Here is a 24,982-nt window from a genome sequence, read left to right on the forward strand (position 1 = left end):
TCTTAAGAACACTTTCCACTTCTTCTCTGCTAATATCTTAACACCTTACTTAGTTACTTAGCTTACTTAACACCTTCTTTAACATCTTACTGTTTCTCACTTCTCTCAGATGTCTCCTATGGCACAATAAAAAATCAATCTGGCTGGATTTACCTCTACTCATGTATGTAACCAGTTGATTCGCTTTCTTCTCAAAGTAGGTGTTAACTAGCGCAAGGTCAAAAGCCACAGCATGATCGACTACATTAATAATGAGAACAGCATTAATAATAACCAAAAATAATCATAGTGATTTGTACAATTCACAATTAAATGAAAAATTGCTATTACAGTATACTTCCAATGATTCAAGCTAATGATGGAGAGAATGTAGAGAAAATAGAATGCACAGAAAATAAAAAACATGGATAAACCAACAAGTGAAGAAAATTATTATAGTTTACCACTCTATAATTTTGTTTAAAAATTGACTGTTGTATATATTATGATAAATGTTACTTGAGCTTTTAAAATATGATGAAAAAAAGAGTGCTATTTTTTTATTAAAAAAATCTTTTTCCATCTTAAAATCTGAAAATTCACCTATTATGAGCAGTGAAAAAGATATTCTACTTAAATATATAACTTATAAAACGTCTGCCAATTAGGGACAAAAAAGTTTGAAATACAAGAAAATTTTGTATACACTTGCAAATAAACATTTATTCCTTTTGAACCAAGAGATTAATCAATCTTTCTAATTTCATCCACAGTATAATAAGTCCAGTTAATAGATTATAGTCATAATAGATCAGGGGTTGCCAAACTTTTTTGATTGTCGACCCCCTACAACTTTTCAAAACCTCACATCGACCCCCATCAAAAAGTTTGTGTTACAAGCAAAAAAAAAGCTCTTACTATTTTAATATATATCTTTTAATTTTACATTTTTTACATTTATTGTACATATGTTAATAATAATTTTTGTAACTGACAATCAATAAGACAGATAAGCTTGATAAATCTTAGCAAGATTAGCAATATTCGGTTCAAAATTTGTTTTTTCATCGACTCCCCCAATAATGTTATATTGACCCTAGGGGTCAATATAGACCACTTTGGCAATCCCTGTAATAGACCAATATTAATTTTTTTAAAATATTATGCTGTTTATTTAAGATAGTCAAATTGATTGATTAATTATATTATAAAATTGAGAAATTATAATTTTAAAATATTTCTGTAAATATACATTGCTTTGACAGTTGTGATTTGTTACAGAATACTCTGTTAACAAAAATTTTGAAGAATTTTTTCTGTAGGATTTTTTTGCATTAAAATTTTTTTAAATGTAAAAATGTAACAAATGTGCTGATAGAAAATATAATAATTTTTGTGGTAAAACAAGCGTAACCTGATTAGTTTATATCAATTTGCTAAAGTTAGTATTGAGAACAGCATTAATCTTTTTCTTTATCTTCGNAACGAATGAGCATCCTCTTTGTATAATACTTATAACTTTAAGAAAATTTATTTGGAGAATAAAGAATTATTATATGTATTGATTTAGATCAATAAATTTCTTTTTATGGCACATTTATAAAGGATTTACAAATGAAATGATAGTGACAATATTGTCAATTTATAGACATCAATTCTTAAATAAAACTTTTCAAAATAATGTATATGAATTCATTTTTAACATCTGACAACGGGAGCCACTGAAATAAGATAGGAATTTGTCAGTCATGTGTTTTGTCATTGTGATGACGGTTTTCTTTTTGTTTAATATTGTATGTTTAAATCTATCAAAGAAATATTTTTCTACAACTAAATTTTTAGAGTTATAAAAACTAATGAAGGAAAAGATCATTCATTTCTTATATAACAGATATAAATTGAGCAATATTGTGTATTGTTTATATTTATTTATCATCATTTAATTTGTCAAAATTTTACGAGCAATTTTTCTTTAATTTTTTTGAGCAACAAGAGTTGTCCTGAGCTGATGATTCAGAAATATGTAAATATTGTATATGCAATATTTACAGTGTATAAAATAGAGTGCAAAAACACTGTAAATATATATATGCAATATGCAAATATTGCATATATACAGTGGAACCTGTATATTCATCATTAATTAATTTGTTCTAAGGATCTAACGAATATGGAAAATGATGAATATACAAAATTTTTTCTCATAATAAATAACTGATGTTCAATTAATCTGTTCCAATCCTAAAAAAAGATACAACAATAAAAATTTTGTTGTTTGTAAAACTTTATCGTTATTGTACTAAATAAATACAGTATAGTGGTAGAAGGGGATGGTAGAAGGGGAAGAAGAGTAAGGTTATTATTGTTTAGAAAAAGACATACCATCAATTAAAACATTAGGTAATTCCAATTATGATCTCACCATATTAAATTCTTTGGCTCAGTTGGAAACACTATAGAGGTTGTGGCTGAAGTTTTCATCTCTAAAACATGAATGTTGAGTGCCGCCATCTTGTAAGCCTAGAAGTTTGACAATGGTGTTTGGAATGCTATTGGAATAATTCTGGATGTTCCAAACGCCATTATCAAATTTCTAGGCTTACAAGATGGTGACGCTCAATGTTTGATGTTCGCATTTTAGAGATGGAAACTTCGGCTGCAACCTCTCTACTTTGTCCATTTTCAGACTTAGCAATAACTTTTTTATCTCTATTGTTGTTCTAACAGCTTTCCTTTTTTTGCTGTTTATCTTCCGTGCACTTTGTTGGAGCCATTGGAACTTGAGTTTTTGAAATAATCAACATGAAAAACCTAGAACACACACCAGGATTGCACAGAGCAGACTGACTAACTACAGCAAGCTGACATAGTGTTGACAACTCAAAATTCAAATTAATACCAGTAGCTAAACATTTTAATAAAAATTTTCAAATCATATTGTTTCCATTAAAATTGTTTGATTTTTTTATAGTTAGATAGCATTATAAAAATAGCTAGGCCTTTATAATTTAGGTAATTTGCATAGCTAGATTGTTCATAAATCCACTAAATCTAGCAAAAAATTAGCTAAATTGGCAACATAAAGCTAACATGGTTAGCTGATCAGTGTGGGTGTGCAATTGCAGTGTTACTGCTAGTGTTGGGAATGATGACAAATACAGAAAATACTGACAAATATGGAGTGGGGGGAAAGTAATCAAAATGTGACAAATATTGAATATTATGAATATAGAGGTACCATTGTATAATATATTTAATTTCATAAATGCATCATTCTGAAATGTTTTAAAAAATTTTTTATAGTTTTATTTTTAAATTCTTGATTTCAAAAATAATATATAAGAAAGAAAATAAAATATATTATTTTTACAATGTATTTCATTACTAACACTGAAGACATTTATTAGAAATAGCTAATCTATACATATATTTATGCAAATAGCATTGGATTGTTACATAAATTTTGATGAAATGTTGTAACAATTTCTGATAATTTAGCTAAATGTTTTAAAATTAATTTTCCTCTGTAAGCACTACAAAATTTGAAGTCATTTTCTGAAAGTTTAAATTTGCAAATTTTGTATACTTAAAAATAATACATGTTGGCCCCAAATTGATTTGTAATTTAAAAATTGAATATATTTTTGTATTTTTAATTATTTTAGTTTATTTTTTTATATAAAAAGCACAAAAATGGAAATGTTTTTAACTGTATATAGAAAGTGTCAGGCAAATGACTTCATTTCCTGCTTCACAAGTACAGGCTCTTTCTATGGAATTTTCTGTAACAGCTCTTAAGAGATCTCTAAATTTTGATTATGTTAAAAAATGAAAATTTATGATTAAAATAAATTATTTTTATAGCTTTTTAAAACTGGTCATATTATTCTATTTCTTCCTAAATTAATTTTAAAAATGGAGACATAATTAATCAATCAACACTGGTATAATGATATTTAAAATTTTGTATACTTATTTGATATTTTGAATCTGTGTATCAGTTAAATTCCTTTCTTATGCTTATAATAAGATTGTTAGTAATAAAAATTAAATATTTAAAATGAATTAACTAGTCTTAGATGAAAAATTAGTTATAACAACAACTTAAAACAATTATATGAATATAAAAGCATACTAATTAGAAAGGTCACATATATAAAATTATGAGATATGGACAAAGATTAAGCTTTAAATTAGAGATGTTTAGAAGCATTATTATAACATATTTAAAATTATCAATTAAAATATATAAATACAATTCTATTTTTATTTATATATTTTAATGTAAATACTGTCAGCCACGATTGATGTTTTTTAGTAAATTATCAATTTTGATTGAAACTTTCAGCTTGAGGTTTTTCAAATTCAAATTTCAAACTGATAGAATAGATCTGAAAATAAAAATATTTTTAAAATTTAGAGCTTTATTCGTATATACACTTTTATTATCTTAGAGTAATTCTGAATTTGTTAATGATTTTGTTAATGATGATGGCTTTTGTAATTTCAATAGTTATTATTGTACTTAAAATAAAATGTATTTCAATATATTAATTTAGATGTTTTATTCAAAACAGTTAAGAAAAGTTTTGGATTTAAACCTGTTTTAATATGAAACTTTAACAACATTCTAAATGAAATATGCACCTACAATAAAATAACCAACAACAGAACTCATTGATATAGATTATAATGACTTCAGACAAGTATTAATATTTTCATTAAAAAATTCCTTATATTGCAACGAGCAATTATTTATTGTGACATCGTCACAATGCCAAGCTACAATTTTTAATTGTAATTTTAATTTATTTAATTTAAAATATATGCTCTCTACCTCAAATTAGTAGTGTTTTGTCCCTGTATGTCATACTTTTCCATTAGCAATAGTCATGCCAGTCATCTAACTAACTCCTTTCAGGGGAAAATTTTTGAATTGAAATAATGTGACTTCTGGTTTGCATCAGAAGTTCATATATAGTTAATTGGGGTTTCCTGCTTCTAAGGTTTCCATATCTGGCCTTGTCTTTCATCTAACTCTGTTCTTGAGATTAAGGAAAGACAGATGGATGGAAAGACGGATTACAGTGGAAATTTATAGGTCTACAATTTTTTCAAATTGCGGCCCAATAAAAAATTTATGAAGACAGCAGATTTGTATATGTTTATTTCTGTTAATATATTCAGATTTCAAATTATAACAATATATATTCAAAGATACATGGGATTTTTTCTTTCATAATAAATTCTGAAACTTTACATTATGCTTTTAATGAACTTATAAATGATACATAAATAATAATTATATTCAGAAATACTATGTAAATATACAGTATTTCTGAATGCTTTAGAAGATGATAAAATTTAAAGTGTCAACATCAATGCTAAAAGCATTGTTAATAGCTGATGATTAATGTTTATCTACAAAATGTTCAGAAAGTTCTAGGAATGGATATGTAAAATGAAAAAAATAGCAAACATTATTTTTGTAATTTACACATGACAATAATCGTAGAACCATATTAGAGCACTTATGCAATAGTTCTTATTGCCCTATAAAAACAAAAGAATCAAATAGCAAAACTTCTGCAAAATTTGTCATAGATTTAGAACAACAGAGAATATGCAATAAATATTGCATTAAATTGGAGAAAAATATGATAGAAATGTACACCATGATATAATAAGCTTTCAGAGAATATGCTCTATCAAAATCAAGATGTTATACATGGCATAAATGATTCAAACTGGAAAAATTGCTATAACTAGTGATCAACATAGTAGAAAACCTCAAGAAATAACAAAAAATGTTAAAAAATTTGATCAATAATTACTGCAGATGGAATAGCAAGGTTTGTATTTGGTAACTTCTTCAACTACAAAGTTACTAAATTCTGAATTTTATCACTTTATCTGTTAAGAAGTTATTTTTTCTCTCATGCAAACTATAAAATTTATGGCATTTGCTTTTTTATTACTTCTTTATTCTTTTTCATTTTAATGACTGATATGAGTGCACAAATCACTGTGAAGGTCATTTCCTGCATGATTTTTTTCCTCCTTTTGGCAAATGCTTGTTTCTGAGGCAATGGACAGAAAATTTTTTCTCCCCTAACTTCTGACATGTTGTTTACTGTCTTCCTTCTGGTAAATACTATGCAACTGGGTGGCCTACATTTTCTTTCAAAAGCTTGTATATCATATGATACGTATGCTAAGTTAATATATTATTTTATATTGTGTTCAATAGATAGCAGTTATTTAACAATCGTCTATATCTTGAACATGCAATAGGTGAGGAATTAACTGAATACCTGCAGTTCCCATAACAAAAGAGCTTTTGACTCTTGTTCACAGTGCTCATTTCAACTACAATGCCTGTTTGGAAGAGGAACATAAAAGAAAACAGAAAAGGGAGGAGAGAATTGAGAGAATGACCATGAAGAGAAGGAACAGTTGCAAGAATTGTGTAAGTAGAAAAGAGACATTCAGAAGTTGGAGGTGTACTGGAAGAAAAAAAAAACTGAACATGAAAAGAAAAGGAAAACTGTCAAGCTTTTGAATGAGACTTTTGAAGAAAGCTTTGAATAAAAGTGATTTATTAGAAGTGAGAATAGCTCAGGTTATGCTAGAAACAACTAATGCAATACAGAATGAAACTGATCTTTCGAGAAAGGAAGCTAAGAAACTATAATGATAACTAAATAAAAGAAATCATTAATAATTGTTTTTTTTGCAAAAAAACAAAGAGTGACTAAAAAGTTTGTTATGTTCAATTTAACATTAAATGAAAACTGTAGATTATTATTCAGTTCATAAAATTTGTATCTTTTAATAACTTTCATATAAAAACATTGCCTTTCCCTAAATATGGTTAATCATTTTTAGAGCCCAGAGAAAATACTGGTAGGTCCCTTTAATTATTACAGCTAGATTAAATGACAAAGAAAAGTGTTACTTTAAAAAATCTAGTTTGAAAAGAAAGGTTATTTAAGTAAAACCTGGAATAGCAACTATTTGAGAGACTGCAGAACAGGTGAAGATGTCTGTTGGAATGTGTAGTGCCATCATAAAACAAGATTATAAGCTGAGATGTGCACTGGAAAAATTTGTTCTTCATTTTCTTACAGTCCAGCAAAATCAATCTCAATGAAAATGATACTGACTCATGTTGGGCTGGACCAAAAAGTTTAACATTGTCTTTGTTGGTGAGATTTTTAATCAATATGTTTATCTTAACATTTTGTGGTAATTATGCAAAGCAGTTCACCTGTACGACCTTGAAAAATGTCAACAGAAAAAAATGGATACTCTATCATAAAAGTGCCAGAAAATACAGCCATCACAATTATTATTTATCTGTCAAAATATGGAAGTGCTAGTTTTCCACAACATCCTATTTCCTCAATCTAACTTCTAACAATTTTATTCTTTATTCAAATTCAATAGAACTCGTAGAGACAAATCAAAGGAAATTTTTCATCTCAAGTATTTTTCTAAATGTTTTCTGAATTGAAGAACTAACTGGAGAGAATGTACTGAAGCTGAGTAATTATTTTGAAAAATATTAAATACATTTCTTTATATCTTACTATGTTTTGTTTTTTTGACCCATTCCTGAAACTTTTTGAACACATTTTACACATAACTTAAAATTTTACATATATAATGCATTAATGAAATCTGAAATAAATAATTCTATTTTATTCCAAATGAAGAAGAATCTCCTCCAAATCTTTCCTCTTATTATTAAATTTCTTATGTACAATATTTAATTAGTCAACTGTTGTTATATAATTGGATTTATACAGATATTAAATGAATTGTTTTAGAGTCTTCTCAATAAGATAAAGAAAATATCTATGAAATAATTATCCGTGATTTAACAACAAATTAATTACTAAATCAAGGAATAGACCAGTTCTAAATAAACTAAGGCTAGATTTATCAGCGTTGTTTTTCAGAGAAGAAAAATTCATATTTATTTGATTTTTTTTTTTTTATAATTTCCCAGAAAAAGTGTGAAGGTTAACCAAGTGGTTTATATATATTGTATTTTGTTGACTAATTCATAGAAACCATTGTTTAGTAAGTGTTATGTAAGTGTTATAATCATATAATAAACTTTGGTGTGAAGTGACATTGTATTATATTAGAAAATTGCATTGCCTATTATTATGAACCAATTAACATAATCTGATAATTTTGTTTAGCTGTTATTTCAGCTTGCATTGTTATAGTTGAGGTCAAAGATAAGTATGCATTGCAGCTTGCTAATGCTGCAATAATTTAAACATTAATAGTAGTATTTTAGATAAATATTAGTATATATTCAATGCTTTATAATTAATAATTTTATTCATTGGTAACTATTATATATGTTACAAAATTAAAATTTTTTACAACTTTTTATAGCACAGTTATTGCAGATTAGTAGTATATTCAGATCAGAAAAACTGCTACACTTAAAATAACAATGTCAATATAATTTGATATAAACAAACCAATCTTGAATTGGAAAGTATCCTGTCTTAACATCAGTTTGAATAAAAGAAATTAATAAATTAAAAAAACTGATTGGTTGAATGAAATTCATTGAATTGAGAGATGAGTATTTCTTCTTTGAATTATCCATTTATGAGTTTGCTGTCACAAGCCAATTAAATAAAATTTTTCTTTTTAAAATTTTTCATATATTAGGCAAAAACAATACAGTGGTACCTCAGGATACGAACGCCCCAGCATACGAAATTTTCAGGATACGACACGAAATTCGAACATATTTTTGCTCCACGATACGAACAAAAATTCATCATACGACGTTACATTAGTTCGCAGCGCCATTTTTTATTCACTTCTGTTCATTGGTCTTTGCTTCGTCGTGGAAGGATCTCGCTCGATAAAGGAAATCTTGAGGTATTATCAGAAAGTGACTGATTTTATTAAAAAGAAATATCCCGAAAAGGTTTGGCTGTATTGCTGCTCGGAGTAACGACATTTGCCTAAGTCATTTTAGAAAAATTTTAAAAAGTAGGCAAAGCCAAACTTCTTTACCAAGCGACCTCTATCCAGTGAAAGTGCAGGTGGAGGTGAAGGAAAAAAAGCAAAAAGCAGTAAATAAAAATTAAAACAAAAAAATATAAAACAACACTAATTTTTTTAATCTTTTCTAAGTTATTTTTTAAGTTATTGTCACATTATGTTATGTAAGTTAAGTTTTAGTATCATTTCCCTTCTCCCTCTCCTCCACCACCGGTTTACACCTCCACCGTCGTCTATCCTCAAAAGTAAAGTGCAAATAAAACTACATTTTTTTAATCAATTATTATTCTATTATGGTTATTTATGCATTTACAACTACAAAACGCATTTTTCAGTGTTTTCCTTACTGCAGTTATTATTTTTTTAATGTACTACTTAGCTTTAATTTGAGTGTGTTTTTCGTGTTGGAACGAATTATTTGGTTTTACATGTAATCGTATGGGAAAAAATGATTCACCTTACGACATTTTCATGATACGACCTCAGTTTCGGAACGGATTAATTTCGTATCCTGAGGTACCACTGTATTCTCTTCACGCCAGGAATTATATATGGGAGAGAATCCTTCCTCATCAGGCAAAGATTTTTGCCAAATGAAGAAGGCTGTATGTTTTTGAAAGTACTTGCAATTTTTAATAAATACATGTTATTAACATCGGTTAAGTGTGATTTCTCTTCCATATATCATCTCTCTTATCAATCGTCTCTTGAATTTGAAAGATGATAATTTCATAAATAAGTTTTTTAATAAATTTTTAATTGAAATATATTTGTTACTGTTGACTGAAAAGTTTTTCACTTTACAATATAAATATCTCTAAGCATTTACATTTTCACTTTTTCCTTTCTTTGCTTATTTCAGCAGTTTCATTCCTTTTTATTTCATTTTAACATAAAATTGTTAACATCAATAATTTTAAAAGACTACCATGTTAACAAATCAAAATAAAAAATCATATTAGCCTGATGAACTAATTAATTGTGTTGTAACTTTTAGAAGAAATGTCTTCCAACAATGATCTGATTAATCCTAGTTATACAATGGTTCCCAAACTAGAGTTATGCAGATCTCCCTTTGAAAATCAAAAAATTCTTGCATCCCCTATATACATGTATACATGTATATATTTGTGTATTAAATGTGCTCTGTGAAAAAAGTGATTTGTATACATAATAATCATGTGAAAACATAGAATTCTATAAGAAAACTCATTGTGATTCTATCAATGCTATATATTTTTGGAATGTAAAAGCAAATTACAAGTAGATATCTTCCTAATGTTTCTTGAAACTGGTGTATGAAGCCCAGTTTTGGTAAATTCAAATTCTGTTTTAAAAAATGAGATTTATGACCATGTCTTTCTATACTAATTGTCAAATAATTTCATAAATATTTGTCTAGAGAATTTAAATCTGTACAATTGCTGTCTTCACTGCTGTGATAATTTTGCTCTTTTAATTTATAGTAAAATTGACAATTTTTATCTCATCAAAGTAGATAACATTTTGTATAATATCAAAGTAGATAACATTTTGTATAATATTTATATTATTATAAAATTTTGGAATAATTCTGCATAAACAAAATCTACAGTTCTGTAGGAAGGTGAATTGAGTTAATGAAAATTATCTTTATTTTTTTTAATAAGTTTGGATTTCATACTGTTGAAGGCTTTACTGACTGAACTGTAAATAGCTAGATATTATGACACTGAGGTACCACAAATATATTTTTGTCTTGCTAGTTTTAGAAGCGGTAATGTGCCAAGTCTATTGACAATAATTCTATAATCATTATCCTCTGTATAATTTAAACTGTAGCTAAAAAAAATTAATGATTTTAATTTTAGGAATAAAAAGTTGCTTTAATTAGTTAAAACTATTAATTTCATAATGAAAAATTTGAATTTGACAGATCTAAATGACAAAAATAAAATTCTGCAGTAGAGATTAAATAATATTCTAAAATGAATATAGTAAAAAGTAAGTTTATAATTGAAAAAACTAATAGATTTTTTACAATAATACTCTTACAAGATTAAATGTGTTAGACTAATTTGTTTTTATTTTTTTGTGTTATCCATTATTCATTATGATTAATCTAATTGAATACTTTCTAAACTGGAAAAGCATTTTCCACTTCAGGAATACTGCCTCAACAATACAATGCTTAAGATCTTCACTACCTTTTGATATAATCATATAGACGTACTGTACATAAAAATGTAATGCTTAGATGTTTGTCAAAATCTCTTCATTATTTCATTTATGATAAAGTTATTTGCAGTGATTATTTTTGGATATTTAAGACACTTTATAGTAAAATTGCTTATTGTTTCACTTTTCATTTTCTTGTTTTTCTTATTTTTTAATTATAAATCAATTGATTTTTAAAATTTAATTGTTTTTTTCTTTAATATTAATATTCATTACATGTTATTTGATCACACAAAAAATTGAGTTGGTAATGCCGATACTTTCCATCAAATAAAAATTGTTTTATTTTCCTAGAAATTCAATTCTCGCCCTTCTGATTTAATGATTTCTGAATATTATCACTCTTTTATTTTTATTTCTCTTATTTAATTTTACTGGAATAATTCAGAATTATTAAATGCCAAACTATAGTTATTCAAATAAATATCTTTAAAATCTTTTTATCTTTACAAGTGTATATAATAGATTTGTTAAAATATATCTTGGATAATTATTTATGTATTTACAACTTTTGATAAATTCTGCGACACGTTGACATACATTAAATTAAGCATAACATTTTTCAGAATATTAACAATGATGCATAGAATTGAAATATGAATAATGTATAAAAATAGAATTTTTGGCACTTGAATCTTTTGGCATTTACACTTTCAAATGAAATAATCCATAAATGAACAATGAAGAAATTAATAAAAATAGAATCATCAAATAATCAATAGTGTATCTGATAATGTGGATCTTTTCTTATGTTGTTATAAATCACAATTTTAATGATAATTTTAGTATATTTATTATGATATGACAGTTAAAAACATCTTAGTTCAAAAGCAAAAACAAAAACTGTAACTTTTTTAAAGCAGAAATCTTGTTTGATTTGTTTTTCTCCACATTCCTCCAAGAAGATTTCCAAAAACGTTTATAAAGTGATAAGTAAGACTTCTACGAAAAAGAAGAGCACGGTATTTGTTTTTTTGCATTCAACTTATATCTAAAAAACATCTAAAAAGATATCTGATTCTATTAATGTTATATCAATAAATCAGATTCCTTGTCCATTCAGTTTTCTGTTTGCCAATTAAGTTAAGTTTGATAGTTTTAAACGATTAAAATAATGAAATGATCTCTCAAATTAAATTGCAGTAAAGAAAAAATAATAATAAATTATTTGGATATTGTTCATAATTAGAATTTTTCCCCATTAAAAATGGAATCGGTATATTTATAATTAAAACAAAAGTAATTATATTAAAAAAATATCAAACACAGAAATAGTAGTCTCTAAGACCTAGTGACAGAATATTATGTAAGGAAGATTTAGGGCTTTTGTTGATGGCAAAATGCCAATTAGTTTTTTTATTACTTTATTTTTATCTCTCATTTTTTTAAATTTTAATTTTTTTTTGTCACTCCTAAGTTACCTATTTAACAGTAGGATTGATTAACCTGGAGCAGCATTGGAAAGGTTAAGAAGTTTTCTATCATTTAATCCAGTCCAAGGCCAACATCATACCAATTATGTCATTACACTCATACTCTAATAAAATTATTTGGTTTTCTGCATAATTTAGATGCAAATTCTGTTTTAAATATAGAACGTTTGTTCATCATCATCTATTGATTTTAATGTTGTCATCTTTTTATGACATGTTTTCACAAAAGAAAATTACTTTATAGTTTACATGTACTTCCATGTACTGTACAGTATATATTTGCTAGCTTGCTTTCTAATTGATTATTTCATTAAATATTTAATATTATATGACTTTTTGTAAAACTTGTTAATGAAAGTATTTGACACTTTTTTAAGAATTTATATTTGCACAGTAGTTCCTGTTTGACTGCTTCTTACTGGTCCGATGAGTTAATAACTATATCCAAATTAAAAACCACTCAATTATAACTATTATGTTGTGTGTTGAAGAATCTATCAATACAGCAAACAGTGGATTTTGAACATAAAAAAATAGCTTGTTTTCATATTTCTATAAGTATTTATTGGTTTTTAATAATAATGTATTTGTTTATAAATAATAATAAAAATCTGACATCTTCCAAGTATCTTTAAATATACAGTGATGTAATATTTCAGCTAAAATTCACTAGAATTCTATGTAATTTTAATTTAATAATATTTTTACATTCCATTTTCATTTTTTTTGTTTTAAACTTTAAAAGTAGAATGTAAGAGATTCTGAAGCAAATTAAATAATAAAAACTAAACTTAGAAATTAAGTTGAATTAATATCTGTTGGGCTTTATTTGATGATAATATAAATTTTATAAATATTCAAGTAATGTGGGATCCCTAGATCTTTGGAGATCTAGGGATCTCCAAAGATCTAGGGATCAAAAGTCCTCTGCACTGGTTTCTTTGGAGCATAGTTATGCCACTGGAGATGACACCCCGAATTCTATTATGACTAGATTCTATTTATATATTATTAGTGAGAAAGCAAAAGTTAGATAGATTTCTTCTGTATAATATTTTATGAGAAATTTTGGATAATTAGTTTGGATAAATAGTTAAAATTTNTTGACTTTTTGAGAATTTATATTCTTCCAAGTGTTAGAATTAAAAAAAACAAAACCAATGAAAATAAGAGAAAAACTCATTCATCTAATATGTCAAATATTCCTAATCCGAAGTACCCAAATATAGAAATTTATGAATATTTATTATATTGGCTGGTTTGGAGGAATGTTGGACATTAAATTAATGTGTGTTTCTCTTAGACTTTAAATTCTAGCTCTTAGAAGAATATAAATTTGTATTTGTGTTTGTTTCTGGCATAATTATTTGATATCATTTAATAGAGTCCATAGCCAGTGGCAAAGGGGGACAGGAACATATCAAGGACCCACTCCTCCCGGAGTAAAGAAGAGATAGGTTCACCATCATCAAAATTTGCCAGGAGAGGCATAATTGCTACCCGCAACCCCGCTAGTATCAGTTTCTAGGAGGGGGAAAACTCCGATGCATTCAATTTAAGAACTTAAACCACGATTTTAACTAATAAAACGAAAGAAATTCTTGTAATATACAAGAATATTATTTATTCTAGCGGGAAGAAATTACAGAATATTTATTTTGTTTGCGTTATTTTAATAAAGTGTCCGTTTTTTTCCAGGATTTACTGAAAAATCCTAGAAATCATTCCAGACTGGAAACATTCCGTGATAATCTCCGCCGGAGGGACCAGAGATGGGAAAGTTGCTGGAACACGACCGCCTTAAAATTTTTCCAATAGGAGAAAATGCAATAACGAAAGGATAATAAAAAGTATTGATATTAACTGTCAATTAATGTGTTAACTAGTTTTATTCGCACCGCTCCTCCAGTATTTAAAAGTTAGGCGAATTTTGTTTTTATACCGTCAGATGGCACTAGTCTGACAAACGGAAGGAGCAAGGAAAATAATTAAGTCACCGGCTACGAGCATCTCTACGAAATATGCTAATTAGATAAAGCGGGGCTATTGCTACCGGTTCGCGGAAAGGTTACGAAAGTGACGATTTACATTTCATATAGAAACGGTACTTACTATTATTTAATAATTATAATTTTGGCAGCACACAGAAGTGGAAATTCCCCGGGGACAGGCACGTAAGGATGCACGTGTGTGGTGTGACTGGATGGAGACACTGGTTTCACTGGGATGCCGCTACGGCGACGAAGGCAGACCCCGCCCAGTTTCGTCGGCGGACGGGAAGCAGTTGGGAGTTAAAAGTGTTCTGCCATGTGTTACGGCCCGGATGTTTATCCGCCTCTCCGGATCGGTACGTAAATAAACGGAGTGGAGAGCGTTTTTTGCCCAGGCCAGTGCGCTCTTAATTAAAGGTAATTACGGAATAGGACTGCACCCGTTGGCGACCAGCATCCCATCTTCCGAGAACCCCATCCTGCTCGGCGCCACGTTGAAGGAACGCGTGGCCGCGGGCGTCGATAGACATAATTAATCGCAGCGTCTGCATTAAACGAGTCTCGTACACCTCGCCGGGCCACACCTGGTCCCGCCATAGGTGAAGACGGTTGGTCCGAGGGGGAAGTGGTGCCGCGCAACCGCCTTGGCGGCCACTTTGTGCATACCAATCGGCGCTGTTGATAAAGAAGGAGAGAGACGGGTCGAGGTCAATCTTTGTACAAATTGCCAACAGACGAGTTGTCAGCGGCGTCGCAGGCAGACGAGGTTGTATCGCCGCCCAGACAGCGCTCGACTGACGTTCTGGGTGCAGAACACGTGCGGCTGTTCCTGTGCGAGGAAGCATCGATCGGGCCAGTGCAGCATGGAGTAACGGCCAGACATGTCCTGGCTGCGTGTCTGTCTGTTGGTAGTGACGGTGGTTCGGTGCCGGGCGGGCTATCTCGGCATTTTCAGGGGTCAGTTGGTCACACCCGATTCTTGCTATACGCAACTGGGCCAACCGCAACCTTGCATACCGGATTTTGTCAATGCAGCCTTCGGTCGACGCGTGCAGTCCACTAGCCAATGCGGCAGCCCTCCCGCTCGCTATTGCCATTCCGAAGGAGAGTGTTCCGTCTGCGACTCGACCTCCGGCCAGCAGAAATATCCCGCGTCCTTCTTGACGGATCTCAACAATCCCAACAACGTCACCTGCTGGATGTCCGAACTGGGCGCGCACAACGTCACTCTCACCCTGAGTTTGGGCAAGAAGTACGAGGTCACCTACATCAGTCTACAGTTCTGTCATCGAACTCCGGAGTCTTTAGCCATATACAAAAGCATGGATTACGGCAGGACTTGGCATCCTTTTCAGTTTTACTCCAGTCGATGCCGCCAGGTGTTTAGGAAGCAGCCCAGGGTGCCCATTACCAAAGCCAACGAACAAGAAGTATTATGTTCCGACTGGCCCTCGGCCCGTCGTCTCAGAGGCGAAAGGTTGGCTTTCAGCACCTTGGAAGGTAGACCGTCGGCCTACGATTTCGACAACAGCCCGGTTCTTCAGGACTGGGTGACGGTGACCGACGTCAAAATCGTCTTGCAAGGCTCCAAGACGGACAACGCTTCTCTGCAAGATGCTAATTTCTATAGTGCCTCGGATCTGGCCATCGGGGGAAGGTGCAAATGCAACGGGCACGCTTCCAGATGCGTGGCCGACGGGGACGGAACCTTGGCCTGCGAATGCAGACACAACACCGCCGGACGGGACTGTGAAAAGTGCAAGCAGTTCCACTTCGACCGTCCTTGGGCCAGAGCTACCTCTCATCAGGCTCACGAATGTGTAGGTAAGAACGTTTCTCTTAAAATTACCTTCCAATACTTTAAGTCTCCTCTTAAAACTTCTTCTATGCAATATTTTAACATTATATGACGAACGTATTCTCTTGTTTTCCACCTGTGCGAAAGATCATTAATTAAATCGAAAGACGTTTCTTCTAGTGTCTTCTCTGACCTGGACTTAGTATGCCATTCGAATACCGCGATTAAACTGATCCTTCGTGCATAAGCCGATCCCGGAGGTAATAAAGATGCCCGAATCGCATGCTTGACATAATTAGACGGGGCTCCTTTCGTGTGAATAAATTTGTTAAGAAGGTGATTGCCGACATTTAAAAGAGTAATCCGACAGCGGGAGAGATTTATCTACTGACGTTTCTTTCAAAGATTAAACTGCTGTAACACAAACCAACAGCTGCGTTGAAAATTTTTTCCACTGTCAATATAATGTCAAAATTTTGTATACCCGGAAAATAGACTTATTTCTTTTAAACAAAATGGTGTTTTCTTCTTCATACTTTAGAGATTTTTAGGTTTTTACAAAGATTCGAAGGTCTTCATGTCTTAAACACGAGCGATGAGAAACTTAAGAACTAATCGGAGGATTCGTCTTACGAATATCGAAGAATCTTATTAGTGTAAATTCGGGTTATTGAGTAGATCTTGTAATCTGCCGATCGATTTAAATAACTGATTAGTTTGGTAGAGAAAAGACGGGAATGCCAAGTAAAAAACACTCGGTTTGTGAATCCGTTTTCGGCTCCATTACTCGGTCAGTTTTTATTAGAGGGGGGCGTTCCTACACGTCGAATGTGTAATTATCCCCTTTATTACGACTCTCTGCCGCTTACAAGCTTCTAATCGATCATTAGGCCACTTCTCCCCACACAATCGTCCTCTATTTGCCGCGGACCACCTGCCACGCGCATCTAACAAACGGGTTGGCTCCCCGTCACCCCGGGCCCCACCGTCAAAAGCGAAGGAGGCAGATGGCGCTCCGGTAATTAATCCGGTCCCTTTCTGGCAGAACAGTGCACGACCTTTTCTGACAGAACTATGGAAGCGGGTAATGGAGGGGAGGTCTCGTGGCACCTTCATTCCGATTGAGAGGTCCCGAGATAATGACGGGCTGTAGAACGGCAATTTGCCAGTCGAGAAGCGCTTAAAGATACCAGTAATTTTCTAATAATTCAACTTTTGCAGATTTCAACCGGATTCTAATTGCAGAAAGCTTTTTCCGACACGAGTCCCTCGGACTCCTATTTTCCAAGGTAGTCCACGCGGTTTGTATTCAAATTCGGGCAGAAAACCACCGGTAAGATGGCCAGTACGGTTTAAAATTCGATAAAGAGAGCTCCGCCCTTACTGTAGGATGCCGTGTCAATGGACTCTACTGGGTGAGAGAGTAATAATCCCGAAGAGAATCTTGATGGCCAGCCGGATCTGCGATCTACTCTGGGAGTAATTTAAGAGAAGCTGCGCGTAGTACCACGTCCATTCCATTCTAATTCGTTTCCGTCGAAAGAATATCGAATGACGTAGGTACTTGACATCTTTACTAAAGAGGCGCGTTAGGCCGCACAGAATTTATTATAAATCATACGCCTGGACGAGGCGGTCCCGTCAGGCGCCAAATTTCTCGGTTAAGTTCCTTGTCGGGACGGGTCGACTAACCTCCAGCGTCACGACGCCCGAGGGAGACGGCGAGCTGCGCCATTAGTTATGCCGAATTCGGCAGGCGTTGCCGTCACGCGGGGTGGCCAAAATGTCAGACGTCTTACGGAAAGGTCGAAGTTAATATAGAACGGAATCTTATCAATTTTAAGCGTATATATAGAGAGAGCGAATGCATCCATCCAGACATTTTGATCTATGGCACTTTGGTCCTCCGATCTAATCGATTCGACGGATCCAACGCATGGCTAAATATCTCTACAAGTATTTTATTTTGGGCCGTATTTTATATTCTAATCCAAGGCAACGAGCACGAAGGTGCAAAGAAGTATCCCGAATTTTTTTCGCCGGTGAATTTGGGCCAACGCTAAAACATTACGGTCTCACGAATATACAATTTTGTAAAAGAGTTTTCTATTGGCCTTTCTTCTTGAGATTTTTACAGCAGAGCCGAGTAAAAATCTTTCTAGTAACTTAATTATTGGGCACGTCGCCCCGATGCACGTTTCTCCCGGATTTGCCATATAGGATTACCGGGACGGGCAATTCGACGGGATCTCTTGTAAGGAACTATTAATTTCGTCGTCCGCCGTGGGATAAGTAATTTAAAATCGCCGTTAAGGCAAACGATAGCCCGACCCGGAGACGGCGGGTTTACGGTTTGTCATCCCTCATTAAATCGGTCGGAGTCTTTACCGACGCGTTAACAACCTGACCGGGCGCGGAGCCAAAAGATTGGGCAGATAGATTTCGATAAGAAGCACTTAACCCGCTATTTATCCGAGCCAGCGGCTAACATGCCTCGGGAATGTTGTTGTCGTTATGACATTTCTATTCTTGGAGGAGGGAAACTCGAGCGCCGGGAATACCGCGATGGCACACGGAATAGCGGGAAAAAAAATGATTATATTCTCCCGGCATTTTCGAAATCTATAAGGAACGGGGACGACTCAGCTGATCGGTCGATCATCGGACAGAAAATCGGTTATCACCCGACCAGTCGGAAGAATCGGGATGGTCGGAGAAATTTCGAAAATTTATTCCCCTCGTTAAACGGATGGAAGGTGGACACACCTGCGCAACTAGAATATTCGTGCCATAAAACGTGGCCGTGCTCCTATTCTGGGCCGTTTTATGAGCGCACTAATCTGTTAGGATATACGACTGCGTCCCTGCGGGGATCGACACTTCTGGCAGCTATTTTTCGACGTCCCCCTCCTATATTAAAGACCGCGCTAGTCCAATCCCACGTCTTACGATGTTGCGAGGAACCCCCGAAATCGATCCGATCGAACCCAATCGAATTGCCATCCCCACCTCCCGGTCCTCCGGATATATTATCAAACCACTTGCCTCCTCTTATCGATTTACGTGACAAATGCGACTTATGATACGGCAGGTGTGGCATCTCTTCTGTTCTTATCGGCCTCGTAAATTTTCTTTCCACCCATTTTCACTGTTTAGTCTAGTGCAACGGTTCTCAAACTAGAACGTGGGAGATAGTTTCGTATAATAGCAAATATATTAATAATGTATACGGCCTTTTAAACTCTGCTCGATCCGGAACGGACATTTTTAATACAAGGTTGCTAAGTGTAGGTTATCCGGAATGGAAATGCCAAACACGAAGGACCAATTATCCTCTCCATACTTTAAGCCCGTTCTGTAAGATTAACATAAATTAAATGCGCGATAACAAACTTTTATTCAATTATTAATCGTAATTAGATGCGAGTTTTTATTTATAGAGTGTAATTAAATTAATATTCTTTTTTTCTGTTTAAAAAAGAAGGATGCGAGTTGCTCCGGAAAAACCAAGAAGAATTAAAGTATTTAATTTACATTGCTTAATTCTGTATTACATCCGATAACAAGTAGATTGCATTCCGATGAGAAAATTTATTTATTGCTCATGTTAATTATGGCCTGGAGTCATCTCCAAGTACTGTATATATTCACGTAAAATAACGTAAGATTAATACGATTTTGTATACAGAGAAGAGATTCTTTTCTGTCTAAAAAAGAACGAAGAAACTCGTTAATCAGTGTCGCTTCGTACGTAGTCAAATTCTCATTTTGTCTTTATCTCTGGGTTTTAAACACGGTGAAGTGGAATTTACTTTCCATTAATGGGTTTCTCATTAGTGCAACGGACGGATGTCGAGTGGTTCCGATAACCATTGGAGTGCTCGATACGCACGGGTCGAGTGCGTCGGGTACGTCGTGTGAAAAGTCTAATTGGATAGAAGAAAGGGGAGGCCAGAGACCTTTGACGACGGAGGTCGTCGTCGACCAGTATGTAATTCTTATCAGATGTCGAAGACATCAGATTAGTGATAAAAGCCGGACGCGTTTTTAAAACGGACGACAGACAATAGACATCGATCCCCTATCGCTTCCACATCTATTTCCCTTCGGCTATGACATAGACACCAGCTTCTTTTTATATACGGCTTGGGTTTCCCCCCGGTGAACACCCATTCTAACCCGAGAACGGACGTCGTGAGAATTTTCTTTCCAGAAAGAAACGTGACAAATCGGATCCGAGAACCGTTTGACGAAATCGGATTTTGTGGACGTCACAAAGGACAGTTTGTCAATCGATTTACGGTTTAATAATACGGTCCCCCCTTATTATTATTATTTGTCCTTCCGTTTGTGGAATTCTAATTCGGTCGGTCTGTGCTCGTTAATCAATGGACGGGGATCCGTTCGACGACGAGCAAACATGTCAGGCAAAAGACGAAAGCCGAGAGCATCTGCTGCCCTCGTCTGCTTGCCAACATCTATAAACGGCGGCATTTCTTGGCAGCGCACCACCGACGGGCGCGAGAGGAGCGGGACCCGTCGGGCCGGATCCTACTGATAATCCTAATGAGCTCCCCGTCACGTGATCGACGATAGACGAACTTTTTTTGCGTCTGAGGGAGATGGCAGACGGCCTGGCTCCCTTTTTCCAGACACAATCGACTCCTCTGCGGTGATAAATAGCATTTTTGATGACCCGTCTAAATTTAATGTCGAACAAAGGATCGGAGAGATAACCGGTTTTTTTCTTTTCTTTAAATGTGTGGTATCGATTCCGTGTTTGCTCCGGAAGATGTCCAACTGCGAAAAGTAGAGTACCCTCTTCTTTTATCCGAGCCAATGATGATAGTGGGCTCGTATTCGATGCTTGGCTCCTCCTCTTGGCCCGCCTCGGGCGGGGTACCGATCGATGCATTTGTCATGGCAGACGCAGTCGACGATTGAGTGTCGTCGTGTCTCGGCCCCTCGTTACACGGGGACAGATTTGTGCACGTGTTGGCGACACATGTATATACTATTTATAGTCGCCCGAACTTCTGCCAACCTCCACCGGTTTCGCTTGAATTACAATCGCTTTTGCCATTTCCTCGCGTGTCTCTCGGAAACCAAATTTGGTTTCACCACCTGCCACCCCTTCCCCCTCGCTTTACCACCGCGACGAGGGATGGAGAGTCCCACTAGGGTCCGGTCGCAATCGATTCCGTTCGTCTTTCGACGGTTTTGAGAGTCCGACGATGGACGACCAACGACTCGCTCTTAATAGAAATTTCTAAACGATGGATATGGCTTCGTTGGCCGCTGCCGGCTCCGGAAGTATTTCTAAACAAATGCTGCCTGTCTCCATATTTATGTTGTACAAATTTATAGTGTAAACACGGCTAAAGAGGAACACCTGGAGACGATGTTCTTTCCGGTCGAGAGTTAAAAGAGAAAAATGGGAATCCCTTGCAGATTTTAGTTTTTTGACGTATTTGTGTCTTTCAACTCGTATGAAAATAGATCGTGTTGCACTGTTGCGTTAATGCTCGAAACTGTCAATCTTTATACGTCTTGTGGGAAACTTGAATCAACGAGTCTAATGATCATTCCCGTTCTTTAGCCGTTTTTTGATTACTTCTTCGAAGGGATGACAAAAATATATTCTACCCTTCGGGAATCGTCACGTGCTATGACATTTAATATTTTTCTTTTTTAAAATAAACCGTAATCCATTTTACCGAGAAACAAACAGTCGGGAAGATATTTAAAACTTTTCGAATGCAACCGCACGAGTCCTGTAGTTGTCGACTTCCAAAACTACCATTTTCGTCTATTTATAATGTAAAATGCTCGGGGCCGGCCGTGATAATCCCGACATAAATTCCTCGGTAATCCCCTAATCCGGGATCTCTTTCCTTGGTCCTCTTTTTAGCCATTTACGTCGGAGGGGATCGTTACTAACGGCCTTGTTTTCTCACAGCCTGCGACTGCAACCTGCACGCCCGGAGGTGCCGCTTCAACATGGAGTTGTACAAGCTATCGGGGAGGACCAGTGGAGGCGTGTGTCTGGGGTGCCGACACAATACCGCGGGCAGGTATTGTCACTACTGCAAAGAAGGCTTCTACCGAGACACCTCCAAACCCATCACTCATCGTAAAGCCTGCAGAGGTAAGCTNTTGAAACAGTAAATATTCTTAGTTTCTCGCTCCCCTGTGGAGTCACTCAGTGTGACTCCCGTCAAGAATAACTTACCTCATTTATATAAAGGTGATAGGCATGGTGAGTCTTAAGTCTAAATAAGAATGAGTGATTCAGTCTGAAATGAATGTACAAAAGTGTAAGAAATATTTCTGAAAATTCATAATTTGTATGAAAATATGATGCAGTTTTCTTTAAATTGATTGAAAATTTAAATCATTTAAAGGATAAAGTCCTTAGAGATCTCTCTTGCTGGCTATTTTTATATCTGTAATAATACGTCTAAAGAAATTAGGCTGAGGCCTTAAAAATGCTTAACGTGGCTATTTAAATTTATTATTATTTGATAAAAGGGAAGGGTCTCTTATATACTACAATATAAACTAAACAATCATTATAAAAATATATACATTCTCGACGGTGGTTAATCGTATTTTTTCATTTAAGGATTATTCAGTAAAATAAGTTTTTTATTAATTAAAATAAAATGAATACAGTTTTTTATTCGTATATAAAGATTTTAGAGTAATTGTTACATATTTTGAAGTGTAAACGTAGCCTTTGTTATATGAAATAAAGAAGTTTGATAAGAGTACCATTGGCTTACAATACAATGCAAAAACGTGCTAAGATACAGTTGACTGATGCTACGATGCATAGTGTTATTGAATTTATTTCAGTTCTTTGTGATACTTGATGTAATTCTCGAAATTCTTTTCTTTTTCTATCCTATCTATCATTTTTATCGAATAATTATGGCCGTCCTTCGCAACGGGCGTTGGTGCCAGTTGTCAAGTAACTCACTTCAAATCGTTGCACGGCAGTTTTGCACGATGAAAAATTAAGATGTTGTAAATATTTTACGATGCGTAGAATCATTTCCATAGTTCCTTGCAATTCTATGAAATACACAGCTTCTTGACTTTACTTTTTATTCCTTAATTTACCAATAAAAGAATATAGATTACATATTAAAGTTACCCCGATATAACTCTTCGAGTTTAATTATTAATTCGTTTTTTACAGTGTTAAAAAGGTGTAAATGGATTACTAAACTCGATTATGGTCAATTATTATCTGTAAATGAAAACAGACAATTCTTTAATCGGTAGAAACTACACTATACCAACACTCTTACCGGAACTGAGATTAAAACACATCTAGGCGGCCTTGACCTTTCTTTCCAGGCTTCTTAGTCTGACCATAAAATACTGAAAATGCTATTAAAATATCCCATTTGTAGATGAAGTTTTCACTACGGTGTCTCACCTCCGAAATTTCGTGCTCCGGGAACCACCAATCGATCGCCTTTCAATATGTAAATGATGCAAAACGCCTTAGCCATCTTACAAAAACAATTTCTTTGCGTGGATTTTTAAAGAAATGTCTAAAATTCATGCTTTTATACCTTATTTTTTTAAATACACATTATTGTTAAAGAGGAGAATTTCACACATTTTACCATTGTCCCGTATTTAAGCTACAGGCTAAATGAATGAATCATTAATTGTCGTGTTAGTTAGATCGAATTTTTGTAGGAGATATCAATTTGCATGTTTCCAGCTGACTTTATTGTTGTATACAATTAGTAAATCATTAGGTGTTTAGTTAATCTTCATTTATAATATATTATAGTTATTATATATTGCTTACCAACCGGATATGATGCCGTCAAATTTCATTTTTTCCTTTTAACCTTTGACTTCAAATTGCAAAATGTCTCTTGACCTTTTGTGTCTCCGGGAGTTATTACGTTATAGGTTGACCTAATATTCTTAATGTTATTATTCTCTATATCCGTTATCATCTTAAATGAATGTTTAAGGAAATATTTTATTCTTATTAATAAAAACATTTATTTTATATTATTATATTCCGTTTTAATTACGACAGCACCGATTTTTTCGATAAAGAAAGGCCCAAAAGTTTATTTTTTTTATGTGGAAAATATGATATAGACACCATTTATTAAGAAAATTATTTGTTTTTACGTCGGATTTAAATATATTTTTTTAATATAAGTGTATAGTTTTTGCTTTGCAAACATCATTATTATATATAATTCTCATCTTTTGAGAGTCCCAGTTTAGCGCTGCAGTCGATTTAGTGTCGGTTTTGAGGCGTAATATCGAGGTTTGACTGTATATAGTAATTCACACACTTAAGGATTTGATATTTAATATCCGGGGGAAATATTTGTCCACAGTAAGCTACTCGTTGGCGCTTTACCGGGGTGACGTCTTATCGAGGTTTGACTGTACTTAAGTAAAGCTGATAAGCTACGTTTTTATCGACATTCTTTTATGTCTGAAATGAATTTAAAGATAAAAAATTTGGAGAAAAT

The 24,982-nt window shown here is 33.5% G+C and overlaps 2 protein-coding genes across 5 annotated transcripts in view; both read left to right on the forward strand.

Moving 5' to 3' along the window:
• LOC111612918 (chitobiosyldiphosphodolichol beta-mannosyltransferase-like) overlaps window positions 1-22,550 on the forward strand; it is a 55,703-nt gene extending 33,153 nt beyond the window's left edge. For 3 of the 4 annotated variants that reach the window (XM_023354207.1, XM_023354206.1, XM_023354208.1), the window contains 2 exons: window positions 14,370-14,521; window positions 22,420-22,550. In XM_023354207.1, coding sequence (XP_023209975.1) covers window positions 14,370-14,489 — 120 coding nt within the window. In that variant the 3' untranslated portion in view covers window positions 14,490-14,521; window positions 22,420-22,550. Of the gene's footprint in view, window positions 1-14,055; window positions 14,329-14,369; window positions 14,522-22,419 lie in introns of those variants that run through there. The other variant, XM_023354209.1, reaches the window with a different exon arrangement.
• Window positions 15,544-22,608, forward strand: LOC111612914 (netrin-1-like; the record flags this gene model as incomplete). Its single annotated transcript, XM_023354202.1, has 2 exons — window positions 15,544-16,486; window positions 22,420-22,608. Coding segments are annotated over exons 1-2 (1,132 nt in total), but the record flags the coding sequence as incomplete, so codon positions are not given.
• Window positions 22,609-24,982: the final 2,374 nt, after the last annotated feature.

This window comes from Centruroides sculpturatus, unplaced genomic scaffold (genome assembly GCF_000671375.1).
Source record: "Centruroides sculpturatus isolate CEXI.00-Female unplaced genomic scaffold, Cexi_2.0 scaffold1818, whole genome shotgun sequence".
NCBI lineage: Eukaryota > Metazoa > Arthropoda > Arachnida > Scorpiones > Buthidae > Centruroides > Centruroides sculpturatus.